The 22963-nt window shown below is 35.1% G+C and overlaps 1 protein-coding gene across 3 annotated transcripts; it reads left to right on the forward strand.

The window, feature by feature from the left end:
- Window positions 1-153: 153 nt before the first annotated feature.
- Window positions 154-17864, forward strand: LOC105567874 (ATP-binding cassette sub-family G member 1-like). Of its 3 annotated transcripts, none has more exons than XM_012023112.1 (13): window positions 154-1150; window positions 3192-3472; window positions 7174-7291; window positions 7766-7955; window positions 8198-8343; window positions 10228-10466; window positions 11265-11464; window positions 12461-12629; window positions 12996-13096; window positions 13392-13547; window positions 13637-13883; window positions 14110-15848; window positions 17819-17864. In XM_012023112.1, exons 2-12 carry the CDS (start codon window positions 3304-3306, stop codon window positions 14208-14210), a joined length of 1836 nt encoding a protein of 611 aa, XP_011878502.1. In that variant the 5' UTR covers window positions 154-1150; window positions 3192-3303; the 3' UTR covers window positions 14211-15848; window positions 17819-17864. The 3 variants fall into 3 exon arrangements, with proteins under 3 accessions (XP_011878502.1, XP_011878503.1, XP_011878501.1); XM_012023111.1 differs by having other exon boundaries at window positions 485-1150; window positions 14041-15848; XM_012023113.1 differs by lacking the exons at window positions 11265-11464; window positions 12461-12629 and having other exon boundaries at window positions 442-1150; window positions 14041-15848.
- Window positions 17865-22963: the final 5099 nt, after the last annotated feature.

Below are 22963 nucleotides of genomic sequence, written 5' to 3' on the forward strand. Positions count from 1 at the left end.
AGTAGAATAATTTGTACAAAAATCCATTAGACAAATTTTTTGCTAAATAAAAAAAGTTAAATTATGTGCTCTTATTTCTGTCACCATACTGTCAAAAGTAACATATATGTATAGATATTGCGTCAAGGTAAGTGCGAGATGAGATAAAATATTTCTATATAGTTGTAAAAATGTGTATCAAAGTTTTTAACAAAGAGATTGAATAATGAGGCAAATGATATGATATAAATTATCACAACTGTTAAACCATTTGGTGGAAAACTATAAAACTTGGCACAAATTAGTAACAATTAAAAAATAAAAGAATGGTATATCCAAGAAAAGTTTGTGAATGCTTATATCAAAAATTTCTACCAAAAGGCAAGATGAGCCTCCAGTCGCGAAAAGCCACTGTCATCCACTTCTTCGTAGTCTCTTATTGATTCGTAGTTACGTCACTAGAAATTTTTCACTTTCCTTGAAAAAATATACCTTAAAAATTTTTTAATTTTATGTATTTTCTTCATGAAGATAAACGTAAGAGACCATTAAATTAAGTTAAATTCTTCATTAAGGTTTTGTATAAAGTGTTTTGTAAATTCTCTTTATGTGCATATCTCCACACTTGCATCGCGAGTTAGCCGCATCCTCTTTCTGGCATCACTAGTTATAAACAAATTACAACCTTTTTTTATAGTTCTCATTAAATGACGATAAATGATCACTGTATACAACTAAGCTAATAGATTTTTTTCGGAAAATTTTCTAAACTAATGTACATTAGTGTAATAAGTTAGGGTAAAACAAACTATATTTGTCTCGTTCCAACTTATTGCATCAGTGTATACTACACCCTAGTGGCACAGTGCATTGGCAACAACATTGGCTAAACATTATAACATAAACATCCGATGTTATGCGGGTAAGAATAAATTTCTTTTTCGAAGACTTTTCTATGTTGAATGTCCGGTTTTAAAGCGCATTATCTCAGTGTGCATGTCATGAGGATGCGTCTGTTGCAAGGGGCATGCTCCACAATAACGAGGAGAGATAGTTCGTGAGCCAACAGATGTCTGAATCAGTCTACCGTGGTTGCTGGTAGCGGTACGAGCTTCGCCGCGCTTGCGGTTTCTCTATCGCAGTAGTGTGATCGTGGCAATTAGCGAACAAGGTAAGTTCCGTGAATCAACACCACCAAATTACACTTTGCATATTGCGAGTAAATAACTATAGTTTTTTCCTGTTTCATTAAAAATCTGTTTTTAGACCGATAAATAATTGATGTACAGTTTACTGCGTTGGTAAAAGTATATAAAATTTGCACAGAAATATTGTTATTAAGCTACCAAGATCCAGTACGAAAAATAGCACCTTTTCCATTAAATTGTATTAGGTTCATATTGATTATACCTTACTTATATATTTTTTACTTGCTCATAGAAGAAACTTTGTTTTCGAGAAAAAAATCTTTTTGCATTTTTTCAGTGCCAATTGGTTTAGAATGTTTCCACACATACACACACACACACACACGCACACACACAAACATCGAAAAATACAATTTTAAGAAAATATCTGTGGCTATGTGATTAACTTGTCCGCTCTCTAACTTCCGTAAATGTTGAGATATTGAATTCCACCTGTGCATATACTTAGTTTGCTAATATACGACGGCTGTTGTTGAATTGAATTAAGTCAATTATTATTTAAAGAACATTATTTAAAAAACAAAAATATTAGAAAAAGGTGCAAATTGGAAATTTGCACTTTACTTCCTCACCTGGCCAAGTTGTTTCTTTAATTTTAAAGATGTAAAGTAGAAATTTGCACATTGTTTTCTCATTATCTGAAAAAGTTGTTTTTTTTTCAATTTTGGCTTCCTCATAGAGAAAACTTTGCGCGCAAATTAAAATTCGACAGAAGCAATTTTCAATTTCTATCTTAACCTACAAAGCTTTCTCTGTGAGAAAGCCAAAATAAAAAAAAAACAATTTGCCTAGATCATGAGAAAGCACCGTGCAAATTTGCACCTTTAAAATTAAATAAACAACTTGGCCAGATGGGGAAGCAAAGTGCAAATTTTCAATTTGTTTATTTAACTTCAACTGAACTTAAGTGGAATTTAAAAGCTAGTTACGCAGATAAAGTTAATTATACTATGTCAAAAGATGGAAGAATAAAAAAATTCGTAGGCACAGGAAGGAGCGTCAAACTCATTAAACTTTGCATGCAATTTTACATAAAAAACTTAATAAACAACTAAAAGATGTATGATTGCATAGACCGTACATCCTATCGTCGTTTAATGCACAAGAAAAGGCTCATGCACGAGCGCGCGCGCAAGATATGTGGCTGCGTGTGCGTTGCATGTGCGCGGCGCGCGGCGTGTGCCTGCGTGCGTGCGTGCGTACGCGCGCGCGCGTGTGTGTGTGTTTATTAGCTGCAATTTACCGTCACGAACACGTGATTAAATGCTCGCACGGCTGAAGTTCAATGCGCTACATACTTGTATGATTTCCGTAAAGTCCGTGTCACACTATGGATTAGAATTCGACGGGTGCTATGAATAACCGTGTAACTCAGCGTTTCGTTCACAAACTATCGTAACTCCCCAGTCCATCAGTAAAACAACGTAACTTCCCCGGTAATTTATAAAACATCGTATCTCGCAAAGGCCTTCGTAAATCAATGTATTTCCTGATTATCTATATAGATAAAACCACGTAACTCTATATTTTTGGATATTTTGAGATAATATTATATCTATTATATATATGGAAAGTTATTTATTGTCGTAATATAAAAGGCTTTATAAAACAATACAATTTGTAATTCATTAAAAAAAAATAATTTCCCATATTATCTTAAATTTGCCGTATATTTCCGAGTAAAAACATCGTGATAATTCGCACGTGTAATCGTCGTAGAACACTTCAAAAGCAACAAAAACTGAGAATGAAAAAAAGGGAAAAATCTGTTTTTTTTTTAAAAGGAGGTATTGTAAAAACTTTAACACACATGCTGGCATAACTCACGAATATAAAGAAACGCTCTGAAAAATTCTGTTCACTTGTCGAAAGGAGAACATGAGGATATTCAAGACTGTTATTTTCTCCTGCCTAATGTAACATGATCTCGCTTTTAAGCACGCGAGATTTAGTTTTTCTTCTAAGTTACGTTAATATTTCGTTCCTCTGTCCGTTTGGTTTCAGTTTGGAATTATTTTCCCGCTGATGCAGATTTATCGCACCGCGGGAGAAAGTCTCGTGTAATAGCAAACGCCAGCTGAAGATAAACCGTTCACTCCGGTGTGAAAAAATCATCATGGATCCTACTTCAGAAAACAACGTGAATGGAGTCGGTAACGGCATCCACAAGAGTATGAAAGATACCTTGGACAACGGCAACGGCACTATGTCGCATCTCTCCAGAATGGCTGCGGTGGACATCGAATTCAACGATGTGACATATTCAGTGAAGACTGGTCCAAAAGGTAACAAATTGTTTTTTAAGAATTAATAAAATTTATAAGGCCTATATCTAATAAACACAAGGAATATATAGGATTGAAGGCCAAAATAGTATGTTAATGTTTAAATAATTTATTTTAAATTTATTGCGAATATTACCTCAGCCAGGATTTGAATCTGGACCTCCCTCTCTCCAGTGATAAATGACTCGTCGATCAACGGCGACACAATGTCAAATTGTTTCAACGAATCATTTCTCCCTGGGTTACTAGACGGGCGTCTCACCAATTCGATCATCGAGATATGTGATAATATTTATCGCAATAAACAGTCTAATGTTGTTTTCCAATGCCAGATGTCGTAGCTGTATTCAAAACTAGAACTGTGCACCGACTTAAATCGTCAGGCTAAAAATACTGCGATACGGCACAGACTTTTTCCTGGGAATCCGGTTTCGAAATCTCACGAATTATTTTTACAATTATCGATAAAATGAACAAGTTTCATAACATACACTCGTGTTGATGCATTATGCGGTATCTAAAAGGAAAACATTGCGTTTCTGGTGTCTTCTTCACAAAATTATTTATCCTGTACCCTAAAGAATCGTAGATCGTAGCTCGATTTATACCGGATATAATAATTGAAACAACTCGATTACACTCACTATACCATCCAGAATACTTATTTCCGCTAAGAGTACACTAATTATACGAAACACGCACTCTTCCTGAAGTTATGTGCTTATCAATAAATATTTTGATTCACTAATAATGTAATTAAAAAATAGCATCCCGCAATTTGTATGATACGCTCTCACAGCAACATTTTCCGGCATGCAGTATTTTTTTATATACATGCCTGCCAAACTGCTATTCTTTCATAGTATAATTTTTTGTAAATTGCAACTGCTTGAAAATATATTTTGCAAATCGTTTGAATCATCATGATAATAATTATATAATTAAAAATTACCATTACTATAATTGCTTTTCACAAGTATAATTATTTTATGTGATAAGACAATGATTGAAGCGTGCGAACAATATGTAATTGAAAGACACATTACGTAGCAAGTGGTACATAGTATGAAACTGTAATTATCGCAGTCGTCATTTAATTGGCGAATAATAAGTTGTTTGAATAAAGTGTAGTATAATTTTCAATTTACAACGTAAAAATATTTTTACTCTTTACGTGCACATCTTGTTTTAGCGGTTTATAATCGCCGAGATACATTATTTGTACTATTTTACAATATAATTAAATCAAGTGGCGATCGTGGCACAGAGGATTGTGCGCTGGTCTGGTAATCCAAAGACCCGGGTTCAAAACCAAACAAAAACGTTGTTGGTTTTTCGTTCGATCGCCACATAGCGATGTGGATATAGAGAGAGGTGTTATAAGAGGTTTGGGCACGTTCCTTCAAAAACGCCTTGTAACCCTAAGGGGAATCAATAAAATGTACTAGTACTAGTACAGAGCTTTATCTACAAGTGATTATCAATGAAAATTCGATGAGAATATTACTTTACAAATAAAAGTGATTTTCTTAATAATATTAACTCAAGTTTCTCTGTGTTGCAACTTTAAATTAATTTAGAACTAATTTCCAAAAATATTCCTTTTAAAAATAAATAATTATTTGAAAATTCTTGTTATCCGTTACAGTTCACGAGTTAATGTAGCGATGGATTAACATGTCTTGATGTTTCCATTCAAATACTTCGAAAATACAATTTATTCGTAGAATTCTTGATCAATGTTGTCTCTTAAAAGTATGGTAAGATATACGTAAAGAGGATTATCATGTTGAGTTGATTGTGATTTCAAAGGTTTAAAGTTCTTTTAATTCAAACTACGGCGAACGAGCAAACAGAATTTAATTACAATTCTTGATTAAATAAAGTAATCATAAGTTAGTCATAATTTAGAATATTTAGAATATTTTAAATAATTTAAATCATACATCACGTATGAAACATACATTACTTGCGTCATGGTGATATTGAATTTTTCTTAAAATATAAACTTTGTAAGTCTTGCAAAAAGTCTTGCAAAAAGTACATATAATGTAGAGATATATAGAAACCTACCAGTGAAAAAATTTTTTATAATAATAATACATTATACATAACTATATACAGGATGGCCCCAATCGTTCCGGCCAGACTGTGAGCATAATTTTTGTAGCTACGTGTGAAGAAACGTAAAATCGCGGTCATCCATCCAAGTTTTAACCATTACTCAACGTTGCTCAACCTCAATAATCTGATAGACTACCGGTGATAGGCTCTGGCCTCTGACTTCCTTCTTGATGTAATATACATGTATACATGTATACACTTATTTATCTCATCTGACTCTCATATCCATCTGAAAAGTTTGGACATGAACCATAGCTTGTGTACCGTTACCAAGTGAACGGACGTAGTTGACATCCGTCTTGTCAGGGGGTGCATCTGTTTCTGAGCTAGTAGATTTCCGGTGGTCGCTCTCAGGTTTCTCTCTATTATAGTAGTTATTACAACTTTTTACCATAAAAGATGGATTACCGACCGCAACTGTAGTTAACCGAGCGGTTTATAGATACTCGTATTAGCTGCAGAGATCGATCTGCTGTAGAGGCAAATAAGAATAACTGAATCAAATAATCTGTTGCATACTATACATACATTTCTGATAAATAATATGTATGTCCAACTATCTTATGCGTTTTATTTTTTACACGGATATGTATAGTAACGTAATTTCTTAATTATCACTATGTATCTATCGCGTAGAAAGAAATAATTTTCGGTATTTTCGTTTTCAATAATGATATTTTATTAAAATTCCTCATTTGGTGACATATTCTTTTCACGCTTATGTGGAAGAACGTTTTAACACGTAAAAGAAGAGTTCCCAGCAAACACCAAAGTAACAATTACATAACATCAATGCAAATGTAATACAATATAACAGGCATGTGTTACATTTATATTGATGTTATGTAACTGTTACTTTGGCGTTTACTGGGTTGGATCTAAAGCGTTAGAAATTACACATGCAAAAAGATTAATGCTATTATTATTCTTATCAAAGGTTGCGTCGTTGTACAAAAAATATTTTACTGTACATACTTATTAACTTTATATTCTTTAAGTATGGTATGTTCTGTTGACGAAACATGCAGATCGTTGCCAATTAGTGTAGACTGTAGACAGTCTCATTAAAACGTATGTTTCAATGTTTTGTCATGCCGATGCCGGTCTATGTCGTATACTCTGATTTGTACTTCTGTAAATGCGTTTCAATTAATTATTTATAATCAAGTACATTATACGCACTCGAGTTTTTTCTTGTTCTTGACAAAACACTTCGATAAGATTAAGAATGCTAAAGCAGAAAAAATAACGTTTTTATGACCAAGTGATACCAATGATATTGCGAATGAGTTCAAAAAGATGTGCAAAGGATATTTTCATCTCTGATATCTTTTATCTCTAATATGTCTTATAAACTAATGGTAATAACGCATAGTTTCATCTCCTAATCTTACTAATGAATTCTAGTAATTAACTCAAATAATGAATGCTGCTACTAAAAAATAGTGTTTCATTATCTTACTATTAATTTTCGTTGTGTATCTGGCAACACATTGTCTTGAACATCAAATTTTCAATACGTAAATTACAAAAAATTATTCATGTCTATAATGCTTATCTTTTCGTTAAATTTACAGAATTTAAGATGCTTCTGAAGGGAGTTAGTGGGCAATTTAAATCGGGTGAACTTACGGTAATTCTAGGTCCTTCTGGTGCCGGAAAATCGACGCTACTCAACGTTCTTGCAGGATACAGGTCAGTATAATCGTGAATCCTAATAATTCTTTAATCGTCTAGCGGGTTAAATTGACTAATTTTATTATCCTCGCGTTGTCATTTATTTAAGCATAATTAAATGTTTACGAAAAATCGGCCTCTGCATAATGTGATGTAATTTTAATACTATAATTCGCAGTAGTTATCGAATACTTTATTGAAACGTCTGAACGAATGAGCGTGTGGAAAGCGATGGGCCGGGCTCGAAATTCATGCAAAGCTCTGTTCGTGAAGAATTTCAATGATTGTTGACCTCTAAATCAACCCGTGACACAATGGTTGAATAATCAATGATATTAAAATTAACATAATACTTTACATCAGGTTGCATCCTATGTAGGGTTGAACGTCGCACGCGACAAAAAGCTTACCAACGCGTCATAAAAACGTGCAATGTCTTTTCCTCTCTCTTTCAATATGGAAATAAACTGAAATAAAGCTGCTCCGTTACAGATGCATGGACATAGGTGGGTCGATACGTATCAATGGACAACTGCGAGACGTGCAGAAATTTAAGAAGATGTCGCGTTACATCATGCAAGACAATATGACACAACCAAATCTTACTGTTTTCGAGGCAATGTCCTTTGCCGCCGACTTTAAGCTCGGCAAGAGGAAATCAAGGTTACAGAAACGCGCTGCTGTAAGTAGAGATCATAGCCTTATATCATATCATATATTGGAAGATAAATGAATAACAACAAAAATATTTGAGTTATAATAAATTTAAAAAAAATTTACGTAATACGTCAGACTATTGTAAGACTAGAAGCGGCTAGTATTAAAAAGTTACGTGGCATTAGAATAAAAGCATCTTTTGTGCTGCGCAAATCGCAAAATAGATCACTGAGATACATTTTACAAAATATTAACAATTTATTTCAGATAAATGAGATTCTAAGTATTCTTAGATTAACTGGAACACAAAATACAGTCACAGACAAATTGTCTGGTGGTGAAAAAAAGAGGCTAACAATTGCACTCGAGCTTGTAAATAATCCGCCTGTTATTTTTCTCGATGAACCGACTTGGTAAGTGTTAATCAGATCGATTAAAATTGATTATCTTAATGTTATACAGAGTGAGGAAAAAGTATGAAAACCCCTACATTTTTCGGAAACTATGCATTTTAGAAACAAATGTTTTAGATAAAAGTTGTAGGATTTCAATTGAATTACTTAACGCATTACATAGCAACATCAGTATAACCTTGAAGAGTGTGTCATGGTAACGTAAAATTGACCCTAAAATTTTTTAATGGAGATCCCCATTTTTTATTGCATATTTTATAGCTTATTTTGAAAGCTCTTTGAGAGCGCTATAATAAAGTATATTTTCATTAAGCACTTTCTGAGTTATAAAGCTTGAATGCAACAGTACCGCTGGTATTAGCATTATTCAAATTATATCACGTAGAGGTTGCTCGGTCGGACCTCTTTTGTGATGTATATATGTTGTGTAACAAATAATCCTTCCACGATCTTGCCTTAGCCGGCCGGATCCTCTCAACGACAGGTTGTTCTTACAATTAGAGTAGGTAAATACAAAACGACCACGGTCTCTAATAAGATAATATGTAATAAACAGGGCGTGTCTTAGAGGAAGTGGATAATAAAACACGCTGCTTAATAACTGTTCGGTAAGAAAAATAACGGGCTAGGATTATTAAACTAGAATGCATTCAAAGAAGAAGAAGGAAACATGAAAGACTCTCAAGAGACCGTCCATCCATCATAAAGTAAAAGCTAATAAATACAGTGCATAAGTATCTTAGTTTCCATCCGACACTAACAAGATTTAAAAAGCAAGTTGTACGTCAATAGAAATGCATCGAAAAGCCCCTACAGGCAATGTTAAAATTTATAAATAATATTACGAGGATAGATTGAAAAGTTTCTGAAATAACAATGAAAACAAACATTTTATTGAAATTATACTTTACCACCTTAAAAAAATTAACCTTTACAAAAAAGTAAAAAAAGGCGCCAAGTATAAATGCCATCCAATCAAGAATTATATAATTTTATTAGTTGGATATATTTTTCTACAAAAAAGACATTTCTACCTTCTTTACAAAAGTATCTTCTCTACAAAAGTAATGATATCAATAAGTTGCGCCAACTAAAATATATATTTATATAAACTAAATACTTTATTACTTTTTAGAGACTTTATATTAAAATGTTATATCCAAAAAAATTGAGCATAAGATTTTACCAGAAGAAATAAAGGAGATAATCTTCCAGAAACATTTCAGAAACGTTTCAACATTACATATTGCAATGTAATACTGCAGCGACGGTTTAGAGGCATGCAGTTGTAATCTTTCAGCCGAAATGTTTCAGTAACGTTGTAGAACTACATATTAGAAAGTTTGCAAAATATATCTCAATAGCCATTAAGAAATGTATAGCAACGTCACTTTCAATCACGTGATTTCTGATATTGCCGGTAATGATGCAAACTCTGGGCTTCTAGCCTCTTACGTAATATTCTTTTTTAAACTTTATATCATTTTTAATGTTGAGAGAACTATATGTTATTGTACACTGAGTTATATTGTAAACCGAGAATTACATGAGTTCCCGATAAAAAATTTTTCATGCATAATCATCTATAAATATATATAAGGTGTCATGCAATAGCCGAATCCGCTGGAAAATTTAGATAGAGCGAGGCAAACTGAATCGAAAAGTCCTATATCATTTTGCAAAATGTAGAATAGTTTTTGAATAATAGATAAAAACGTCTGAACGAATAAGTGCACGATAAACCAGTAGGCTGGACTCGGCTGACATTATACAAATAGCTTATTTATTTAGTTTCGTAACGGTGAGGGACGAGATGTTATTAAACTCTGTTCTCGGAGAGTCTTATCACAAAAACATCATTAAAGGAGATTTCTCTTTTTTCAGCGGACTGGACAACCTCTCCTCTACCAAGTGCGTTGATATTCTCAAGAGATTGGCGCATTTAGGGAGGACTGTTGTGTGCTCAATGCACACGCCTAGCGCAAGCGCATTTAATAAATTCGATCACGTCTACATCTTGACAAACGGACAATGCGTTTACAGGGACACCGCGAGCAACGTGGTGCCGTTCATGCGAGACGTGGGCCTAGAATGCCCGAAACATTACAGTCCTGCGGATTTCAGTAAGTTACATGTAATCTCGTATGCAAAAATTCTGTCGGCCGCTCTCAAAAATGTTTAGAGCGAAATTTTCACTCGAATCATAGTGTTACTGACCACTTTACTCTATTCGAGTAAATATTTACTCCAAGAGTAAGACAAAAAGTGAAGGATTTCACATTTATTTTTAACGTAAAGTTGCTATCACTCCAAAATTCACTCCAACTTAAAGTACGGTATTCCGCCACTAGATGGCCGCCGTACTCGTAAGTAACTATTTGGAACTTCGTGACTTCTTTTCATAAATGATGCGAAGAGAGATCTGACACCCTGTATATTATATTCACCTTTGTCACCAGTTCTTATTTTACTGTTCATCGTTAACATCCTCCTGCCGTTCAAGTGAGTCTCCATAACACTCTTTTAATTAATTTCTTTGATGTGAATTTGAATAAAAAATGGTTTTTTACTAACTCTTTATGGCACTCAACATTTGGAGACTTCCGAACGATAGAGGATGGTTTATGTTGACAGTTATTTAGCTCTAATAATTTTTCACACACATCTAACTCTCTTCAGTAGGTAATTTATTTACATCTATAATTTATATCTGTCAGTTGTATTTTTATGTTAGTTTTTATCATTTATTTATTAATGTTTTGATCGTAGTTTTCACTGAGAATGACCTGAAAAAGGGTCGAAACGTTTGATCAATAAAGAAGAATCCTATATTTTGGAAACCACTTGACTTCTGCGTCTGTGGCTCGTATTAGTCCTTTCTCTTCACCACACAATTTTTTAACATTGAATATTCGTTTCAGTAATAGAAATGGCATCGGATGAACATGATTTCGATCTGATCGAACGGATGGTTGCATGCGTAAACACGAATCTACCTTTGGTTCCGATTTTGCAATCAAAGAGCGAAATTGATTTCGACAAAAACAATCCAAAAATCTCATGGATCTATCAATTCAATACGTCAGTAAGAAGAATGATGACGCAGTTGTACCGAAACAGAGTAAGATCGATGTATTTTCATATCCATGTGTATTTTGAACTTCCAGATAGTCAAATTTATCGGAAATAAATTTTATAAAATGATTGCTATAGATTATGTTGATCTAATATTAACAGAAATATAAAAAGAATCTGTCATAACAATACGGCCATTTAATTGTCATTTGTACAACTTATCTAAATACTCATTTGTATACATTTAAGTGATAAAATCTGTTTTTTTTTCGCTAATTTACTATCAGATTATATTGGCCACTAACTGTATGAATATGAACTTAGGCGAATACAAAGCAAATGCCAGTTTGCTGCAATATTTTGCTCAAATCTATTAGTCAACTGCTAGCATATTACTATCTTATGTATTGAAATGAGTAATTACTAACAAGGGGAAGATATAGGTCCGTAGGTTCGGATTTGGCTGAATTTTAAATATGTTGTTCTACAATGCAAATTCGTGAAATAAAAATTTATTTAGGATTAATATAGCATTAATATTTATACAAAAAATATATTACCATAAAATAAATGGAAAAAAGCCGGTCTTGAACTCGAGACCTCCAGCATTCTAGTCGCTTGATTTACTGGCCCGTCCACGCGACTAAACTAAAAATTAACGTCTTATCGATTCGGTAGATTATACACGTGGCTCTTTTAAAAATTATTTAATTTCTAAACTAATGCACATTGGCAAGAGTTACTGCACCGTTTATTATGGGGGAGGAGGGGGATGTAGAACAACGTATTTAAAATTTAGCCAAATCCCAGCATATGGACCTATATCTTCCCTTTGTAAGTACCAGGTGATTTGTATTATACAAGATCCAGTAACGTAAGAAACAATCGAGTTATCTTACAGCAATATATTTATAGATGAAAAGAAAATACATAAACATTTTCTTAAAGAGTTAACAAAAGTATTAGATATTTGGCTAGATTTTAGGTCTCTTCTGAAATCAGTTGCGCATAAAGATGAGTAGATTTCTTTATGTGTTCACAGAATTATATGTACGTGAAGTTATGGGTACTTATCTTTTTGGGGATAGTGAATGGCTCACTATTTTGGAATATAGGCAACGATGCCTCCAGGGCCCTCTTCAACTTTGGCTTTTGCTTCGGATGCCAGATATATTTTCTGTATATACCTTTGCAACCGGTGCTACTGACTTGTAAGAAAACCTTCCCTGCACGTAAAAAAAATTAAAGATGATGTATAAGAAAATAAAACTTAGTTTCTTGATTGATCAACATTTTTTTTCTTGCTGATATTTCCGTGATATGACCGGTGTAAATCTAGCGCCCAACTTTAAAAAATTAAAAAATTATTTACACTTTAAGTTTGTACCTTGTTTGAAGCCTAACACGAATTTATTGTAGCCATTGGTCGTTAATTGCTAAAATTATATAGCCATGATTTATTAGGACAACAAAACGTATATTAAAGATATTATTTTTGAAATATTATTTCAAAATTGTAATATACATATACATGCATATACATATATATTCTATTTTTTATTATTTTCTTGTTTCAGTTCCTTCGGAAGTTAAATTAATGGCACGGGAACATTTCAACGGATGGTATAATCTTAGTGCATATTATTGGGCTTTAACAGTAGTCAGTATTCCTTTACAGGTTGGTCTTCTCTATAAATTGTGTTTATATGTATATATTGTGGATATATTTAATATAGCAGAATTTTTTTCTTTGAATAACTTTCGAATGGAATTTTTAGTTTTCTGGGCAAGAAATTGTTCCATGTGAATTATAGCTCCTGGTCTCATTATAGTTTCTATAGGAAGAGCTAGTTTCTAGAACTTTTTAACAAAGTGATTATATTCCATTATTTTCAATACATTAGATTTTCTGCTTGATTCTAATCCGCTTATTTATCCAAGCATTGTAAGAATTATTCTTGGTCTTTTTCCAGATAATTTTTGGATTTTGCTATCTCACAATAATCTACTTGATTACGGGACAACCCCTGGAGTTGCACAGAAGCTCCATATTCTTTGGCACTTGCTTCGTGTGTGCTTTCATCTCGGAGAGCATAGGACAAAACATTGGCAGCATGTTTAATCCTGTAGTATGTTCAAGATTGTATCACAAATACGGCACGAGAAGAAAAACTTTCCTAAGATTGATAAATACCTAATTTGTACTGTCCTTTAATAGAACAGTATGGTTATTGGGTCCATAATAAGTTGCCCTTTGATACTAACCGCAATACAAGATTTTGGTGTCGAAACAACCGGGCCTCGACCACTTTTTCGGACGATCTTCATGTATACGAGTCACCTTCGGTATGGATTGGAGGGTCTCACGACGGCTATATATGGATATGGTAGACAAAGAATACCTTGCCCAACAGAAGAATTTTACTGTCATTTCAGTTCGCCTAAGGAAATTATGCAAATAATAGGTAGGAATATAATGACTCGATATCTCGAAGGTTGCGGTCAGTCGCTCTGGTATCCCTTTAACCTGTTACACAAATCGCATGTGTTTTTTGTACTAATAACTTTCCGCATGCTTCATATCTCGATGATAATCTGTAAACGAATTTGTCTGCGTTCCAGGTATGGAGAGATCTCTCGATTTCTGGATGGACATATCTGCTCTTTTCATAATTTTATTTATTTCTAAAGGGATCACGTATTATTTTTTGAGGCAAAGAGTGCAACCAAACAAAACTTTCCAGATGTTCCAGGTAATAAGAAACTTATTCAAGAACCATTTCAACATATAATACTAAGTATACTTTAGTTTTGCTCGTATCATAATGTGTCGACATTATACACATTGCTCAATGCTCTCTAATTAACTTTACTAAGCGAATTTCAAAAATATTTGCAACGAAAGTACAAAATTGTCGATACAACAATATGTCAAACGTAATATAACTAAAACGAGAAGAAAAAAGTAGAATAATTTATATGAAAATCCATTAGACTTTTGCTAAATAAAACGAAGTGTGTAAGAAGAAATTGTCGATACAACAATATGTCAAACGTAATATAACTAAAACAAGAAGAAAAAAGTAGAATAATTTATATGAAAATCCATTAGACTTTTGCTAAATAAAACGAAGTGTGTAAGAAAATATTATGTGCTCCTATTTCTATCACCATATTGTCAAGAATAACATATTACATAAATATCGCGTCAAGGTAAGTGCGAGATGAGATAAAATATTTCTATATAGTTGTAAAAATGTGCATCTAAAGGGCTACCACCACGTTTAGTAGGTTCCTGGTAGAGGCCTGACTGTAAATTTAACGTCGAGAATTATAATTGCCTGATCAGGTTTTCCTTATCAAGACCTCATGACTTGCCCCTTGTTACGCCTTACAATTTCTAATAGGGGGTAGCAGAGTATCAGTAGGTTTCCTATTAAAAAAAATTTATGTCCTAAACTAATTTTTAAATTGTGTTAAATTTTATAGTCATCAGAAGTATATTCAAGTCATTGAAGTTTATCGATGACCCAGATAATCCGCTGTCGGATCATATCAGCTCGCCTCTTATACTAATACGGGATGATTTATACTTAAAAGAAAAAGACTAGCACGCGGTCGCCACGTCGCGGCAGTGAGTGGTACTAGTACTATATGTTCGGAGAATATAGGGGCATATACGAAAACTAATATACTGTACGAGATATTAAAATTATATCCCCAAAATATACATGAAAAATAATATACCACCAAAAACGTTATAGGAATATGATCAGTATGTTAAATATAGTGCGTTTATTCACAGTATGAGTATAGAATATTCTAATATCATGTGCTGTGTGGGATTTTCGTTTTATCCAACAGCCGTCACGTGCGTGTAAACTTCCCTCCAAATTAAAATTAATTTAAATTACTAGTGAAATGAAGGTCACACGCACCGCAAAAAACATATCTTGAAACGAATGCTTTCAATAACTGGTTTATATTTCATAGAGAACTAAGATGAGACAGCTACGCGAAATAAATCGATATTGGTGCAATGGCGTCACACCAATAAAATTCGGAAAGCATTCGTCCACGTTGAAGCACGTCAGTCACCTTTTCGTCCAAAGAACATGACTGACGTAAAAAAAATAACGTCAGTCGCAACTCGTTCGCATCATTCCGTATTTTTGTTGCGTAGCCTGCGACGCTGATTAAAAGTATATGACATTCACCGCGTATGGCTATCCCCGCGGCGTGACGAGGAAGCGCACGTTGCGAAGCCCATGTCGTACACGTACATGTACACTACCGGAGGGCTATATAGTTGGTGAGCCACCGTGGTATCTGAATCAGTCGACCGTTGTTACTGGTGGCGGTACGTCGAGCTCTATTGCGCTCGCGGTTTCTCTGTCACAGCAGTGTAATCGTGCCAATTGGCGAGCAACGTGAGTTCCGTGAATCGATACCACTGTATTTCTCAGCAATACAGACGCTGGGAAGTGTGAAAAATCAGGACAAACTTCGAGACAACGTTAAATGCATGTCAAAGCAATGATCCCTAATGCGCAGAATGTACCCATATACTCCCGGGGCGTTCCTCTATTCGCGAAAATTTCCGTCCATTCCAAAATACTTTCGCTTGAAATGCCGAGCGGCCACTAATCCTTCAGTCGAGAATAATTAAAGTTCGACGATTTTTTAGAAATTAATCTTTGGATATTGCAAGTGAACAACTATTGTGTGCTTTTTACTGTTCCAACAAACATCTGTGCTTTAAGATCGATAAATAAGTGGTGCGCAGTGTACTGCGAAAAATCGCACAGAAATATTGTTATTAGGCTAGACCAAGATTCAACCCAACTGAAAAATGACATCTTCTCCAACTAATTTTATTAGATTCATATTGCCCTTGGGAAAATATACCTCAGAAAACCTTAAAATTTTACTTTAGAAAAATAAGAAAAGTATATCTAGACACCTTTGACTTTTATTTGCGGTAAACTTAAAACTCACTTTAAGAGTTTAAAAGAAAACTTTAAGAATTGTGACAAGTATGTGATATAATTTATAATACCACGTGTGATTTTTTTCCTACGAGAAATGCCATGCCCCACGGTTCTCTAGCGAAAACGTCGATAGGCTTGGCTATTAAAATTATGTTTGCTGTCAAACATTTACGAATTTACGAACCAGTTATGCAAAGTTGAAATTTGACATACAAAATGACCGCGGAAGAAAAATCGTACACGCAAAGAGAAGCGAATAAAACTTATTAAACTTTGGCATTTTTTGTGCATGATAAATCACTCTAATATACATATTATGATTAAAGAGAAATATAATGTAAGCATGTGTGTAGGAAGCACTACAAGGCCAAAAACTTCGCATTAACGTTTGAAATTCTCATCGTTACTCTTTTTCCCTATGCGCGTGCAGGCAAAAATCCTAATCTTTCCGACTCCACAGCGTACATGTGCTGCTCTTCTGATTATTTAGTATCGCCTTGACCTAAGTTTTAGACCTAACGATACTTTATTTGACAATGACGCTACATGGACACGCGCATGCGCGCGCGCGCGTGTGTGTGTGTAGGTTCATTAGCTACAATTGGCCAACGTCGTGGATATTCGATCGAACGCGGTTAAAGTTCAATGTGCTACGTACGTCTTCCGTAAAGCCCGTGTCACACATACGAATTAAAGGTTGTACCGAAATTTGATCAATCAGAGTAAGGTTTATTAAAGAAATCAGCAAACTTCGCTCTGATTGGCCAAATTTCAATCTAATCTCAATCTAAATCGGTGATCTGGTATGAGCTTAATGGTGCATGCGCGTGACATAAATTTTCGGGATATATATATAACCGCCATTTATCTTGGCTGCTTATTACAATATAACAACAATATAACAACATTTAGATATTACGTTCCACACGTGACAATTGGCCAATAATCGTCCGTAGTAATGAATAGGGGTGTATCTTCGGGGAGGTAAACACTAAAACGCGCCACTTCTTAATTTTTGACGAGAAAAATAACGTGCTAGGAGTTGATCACGATTCGAACCTAGGATCTTCCGCTTGCCGAACGAATGCTCTTCCAACTGAGCTATCCAGGCCCCAAGGAAGATTTCGAAAGCAACAAAAAGACGAAAAAAAGGGACAAATAACAATCCATTTCCTTCTCGAGAGAAAGTATTCTGAAGACTGTAACACGCATGCTATTGTAACTTGCGAGAATAAAGAAACGTAGAACTCCGAACACTTCTTTTCACTTGTCGAGTGGAGATGACGATATTCAAGACTGTTATTTTCTCCTATACAATGTAACGCTGATGACCACGCTTACGGGCCCGCGTGACTTCGTTTTTCTTTCGAGTTACGTTAATATTCGTTCTTCTGTCCGTTTGATTTCAGTTTGGAATCGTTTTCCCGCTGATGCCGAACAATTCGTTGAATCGCGGAAGAAAGTGTCGCGTATGATAACAAACTGCTGAAAAGAAACCGTTTGCCAAAATTCCGTGTAGAAAAATCATCATGAGTCCTACTTCAGGAAACAACGTGAATGGAGTCGGTAACGGCATCCACGAGAATACAAAAGACACTACCTTCGACAACGGCAACGACACTATGTTGCATCTCTCCAGAATGGCTGCGGTAGACATTGAATTCAACGATGTGACATATTCAGTGAAGACTGCTCGAAGAGGTAACAAATTATTTTTTTAGAATTCATATACAAGAGACTTTTATATACATACACGATTAATATAATTAATTACCAAAATCTCAAGCTATTATTTAAATCTTAAGTTAGAATACCGTCTCTGCGAGCGAAATACAAGCGATAACCACAATGAAGTTCCATTTTTTAAGGTTGCCGCGATAACACTAGTGTCACATTATTGCGCTTACATACATGGCGAATTTGTTGACTCATTGGCAAGGCAACGACGCTATATGCAAAGATTTTTCCATGTACAACTTTTGTAGTACATATTTACAATGCCTAAGGAAATCAAATCGACCGCTGCATGTAAAATTCGATCGGCCATCCGATTGTGAATCGTCTGTTTTCTCTTTCTCTTCAACTACAAGCACCATATCGTTATTTACTTCAGACAGTCGGCCACTCCGTTCATCGTGCACATTTACGTGTCCTTTGTTAAAAAGGCGCACCTATATCCTAGTCATAGAATCACACACACACACACACACACACACACACACACACACACACACACACACACACACTTATTGCTTTTTTCTATAAATTAATAAAATTCGTACGGTTCAAATGATAAACACAAATTTAAAGGAATAATATTACCTCAAAAAACGCGAAAAATATTACCTCAGCCAGGGTTTGAACCTGGACCTTCCTTTCGCTAGGCATCTCAACCAATTCGACCACCGAGGCATATGGAAATATTCATCGCAATAAACAATCTAATGTTGTTTCCCGAATGCCACCTATTGTGACAGTATTCGAAAACGAGAAATGCGCGCCGACTTAAATCGCCAAGTCTTAAAACACAGTTTAATCATCCCTACAATATATTTTATTCTATAAGTTTCAATAATTTGACGGTGAATTTCTAATGGTTTAATGCGTCCCTCACATTCAAGAAACGGATCGTCGATCTAATTTTACAAGCGACGGCAGTGGCGCCAGAAATAAGACGCAGCCTCGTCGGACACAAGATTTAAGGGGACGTTTAGCGCGACGCCGATTGGCGCTGAAAGCGTACGGACGTGGGCTCTTCTTTGTTAAGCATCTCCTCTATCTCGTATCCGACGGGGCCGCGTTTAATTTCTTGCATCACTGCGCGGTGGGCAATTTGATTTCCTCGGGCATTGTAAATATGCACTACAAAATTTACACACGGAAAAACTGTTTGCACATAGCGTCGTTGCTGTGCCAATAGGTTTGTCTTTTATCCCTGCACTGGTGAATTAATGCAGTAAACTAGAATGAGAAAAAATATGCTTGCCTTACTCTAATTTATTGCACTAGTTCAGTAGTGTAGGAACAGAAAACAAGCCTAATGGATTAACAAATTCGCCGCGCAAGCGCAATAATGCTAGTGCTATCGCGGTAATATGAAAAAATGGAACGTACTTTGAGGATATCTACGAGGGATACCTCGTAGATAACTAATTCGTTGCGCGGCATAGGGCCACTATTTTCAACGTCTGTTAATTCTAACCGACCGTTAACTTCCAATTTCTATTGGCTATTCTAATTAACAGTCAATTCCTATCGGCTATTCTATTGCAGGGGTGGGCAGTTTTCACTGCCCGCGGGCGCCCGTTTGCCCGCAGGCAATAGCTGTGCGTGTCGGGCAATAGTGGGGAGACAGTTTCGGCAAGTGGGAAAGAACGTCGCGCTTTAGAAGTATAGTTCCGAATATGATTGTAGACGTGGTGGGGCGATGATTGGAGTGGGGGCATGCCCGCCGGCAGGGCGCCCGCGGGCGCTCGCGGGCGCCCGTTGCCCGCGGGCAGCATTTTGCCCACCCCTGTTCTATTGTAAAAAGTTAACGTTCGGTTAGTTATTATTAACAGCTAACAGACGTTGGAAATAGTTGCCCATAGTCTTCTTTCTTTGGAAATTCGCTAATCAACTTCACTTCAAGATTAATATATAATTAATATAATTAGCACTAAAAAATTTGCATTATTTAATACTTTAAACCGGAATAGTTTCTTCGCATGTAAGGTAGCTTCATAATGCAATATGGTCTTCTTTTGGAGAAAGTGATAATAATCACCTTCTAAGAATATAGTTTCATATGTTTTTATTATAATTAACGATATAAATATTGAGATATTTAACACTTTAAGCCAAAATGGTTCCTTTGCGTGAGAGATAAATAATTTCGCAATGCCGCAGTCTTTTTTCTGAGAACCTGGTTCCAGAATTCACCAATTACTTCTATCTACCGATAAAATACATATAATAAATAGCAAGTTTCATGAAATAAATACGTGTTAATACATTATGTTGTATAAAATTCATTACGTTTCTAGTATGTTTTACACAAATGATTAATAATTTGTCTCGTTATATCGTAGACCAATTATAGATCGTGATTTATACTGTAGATAATAATTAAAAATATTCCTTATATCATCAAAACATTTATTTCCGATAAGAGTATAATAATACGAACACACTAACGTGCACTTGCTGGAGTTATATTGCTTATCAATATAAACATTCTTATGTCCCACACAGCAAAACAAGTTTCAGGAAGCTTTCCGAAAGATAACTTGGAAATTAATATTGAAATGTAACATTGAAATCATTCATAAGTATTTCTGAAACGTTTTATCGAAATCATTTATGATCCTTCTCACTGAAATATTTCAGAAATATTACAAAACATTACAGAGAAATATTTCGTACGTAATCTCTAAAACATATATTATTGAAAGCTATCCAACATATAACTTGGAAATTAATATTGAAATGTAATATAGAAATTATTCAGAAATATTTCTGAAGTATTTAAAGGTGCGAACAAACGGCGAACGAACAGCGAATTAGACAGATGTGTACACCACAGCGAATGCGAACTGAACTATCGGTAGTGTTCGATTCGCCTTCGGTCCGAGTCGAAAGTTCGTGCGCAGTATGGACGGGATTCGTTGATGTTTCGCTATTCGCTGTTCGCTGTTTACATCTGTGGTTGAAAGCGAGTTTTTTTTCTTTTTTAGCAAACCTGCAAGTACTATTAACGATGCACTTGCAATAATAATTGTATTGTCTGCCATTTCTATTTACATTATATTTGGTTAGATTTGATAGCGAATATCGAATATGTGGCGAACGCTTTTGAATGCGAACGTTCGATACAAAGAAGAGAACTAACGAATGAGTCACGAATACGAATACGAACGTCCGAACATTCGCGTTCGCCGTTCGTTCGCCGTTTGTTCGCCATAATGTATACGCATCAGTGATGTAAATTCCGATTTTTTTGCAGCACGATGTGGTCGGAGAGGGGATAACGCACACAAGCGAGCAGCCGTGTCCGTGTGCGCCCGGCGCCGCGCCGGGCATGCGCCGGGCGCACACGGATACGGCTGCTCGCTTGTGTGCGTTATCCCCTCTCCGACCACATCGTGCTGCAAAAGAATCGGAATTTGCATCACTGATACGCATCTTAAGAGATATTTCCGACGCATTTCAGAAATATTTCCGACGTATTTCAGAAATATTTACGAAGCATTTAAGAGATATTTCTGAAGCATTTCAGAAATATTTCAGAAACATTTATGATATCTCATCTACGCGGACATTTCATGTATCTGAAACATGTCTGAAATATTTTTTTGAAAGGTTTCATATTTCATTGACAGCTTTTTGAGAGCTTTCTGAAATATTTCGGTGCTGTGTGGGGTATGTACATTAATAATCTAATCTTAAAAGTAGCATCTCGTAATTAGTGTAATCTCACTGCAACATTTTCGAGACGCAAAAGTTTTCTATATACCTGCCAATTTGCTATTCTCTCGTTGTATAATCTATCGTAAATTGCAATTGCTTGAAATTGCTTTGCAACTCGTATGAATCATCGTGATGCAAATATATAATTAAAAATCACTATTATTTTAATTGCTTTTTCATAAGTGCTATTGTATTTGATAAAACGATAATTGAAGCGTGTGAACAATATGCAATCTGGAGACATGTTATGTCGGAAGTGTTATATACACTGGTCAAAAAAATTAACGCAACAAGAAATTTACATCAAAATTTGGCGAATTTCAAATAAGCGTCACTTCGCGAAAACTGGTCGAATTGAAAAGTTTTTTTCATTTTATAGGGCAAAGCCTCTGCTTTAAGAAGCTCTTATTGGAATTTGCATTCACTCTTCTCATTTCCCGGAACTTTCTCAAAATCATAACCATGTTTTTTCTTTAAAAAATTGTACACTTTGACGCACTGTGCGGAGTGTAGTAATTTTTCTTCGCTAGTTCTGCTTACGGTATCAAAAAGTGTATACATTTCTCTTCAATTTAAAAAAAAAGAAGTTCCTACGATTTTTTTCGCCAATTCACAGCTCATTGAAATAACCCTTGTGTTTTCGACATTACCGATGATATCTCCGTTAAAAATCATCGTAGCAAGACCGTTTTTTTTTTAATTAAAGCTTGCACTTTCAGCTTCGAAAACTAGTCACCAGATTTTTCCTCGAATGCATCTGCGCTGCTGTAGCTTTTAAAATGTAAGGACATGTTTTTACCTAAAAACTAACCAACTTTGGCCAGGTGCCTGGGTGTAGGAAATTTTTCCTCGTTAATTCTGCTCGAAGTATCAAAAAGTGTGTACTTTTCCCTTCAATTTAAAAAAAAAAGAAGTTACTGCGATTTTTTCGCCAAGTTACAGTTTTTTGAAGTAATCCTTGTATTTTCGTTCATTACCGTCGACATCGGCGTAACCCAATGTGCACGTGGAGGTTGCCGTTCGGATTTTGCAGTTCGTGTGACCCTGAAGAGGGCCAGTGGTGTATTCATATCGAACATACTGGGATATGATGGGAAGAAGGCTGC

Source organism: Vollenhovia emeryi, unplaced genomic scaffold (assembly GCF_000949405.1).
Source record: "Vollenhovia emeryi isolate VEMERY1.0 unplaced genomic scaffold, V.emery_V1.0 DF939133.1, whole genome shotgun sequence".
Classification (NCBI taxonomy): domain Eukaryota; kingdom Metazoa; phylum Arthropoda; class Insecta; order Hymenoptera; family Formicidae; genus Vollenhovia; species Vollenhovia emeryi.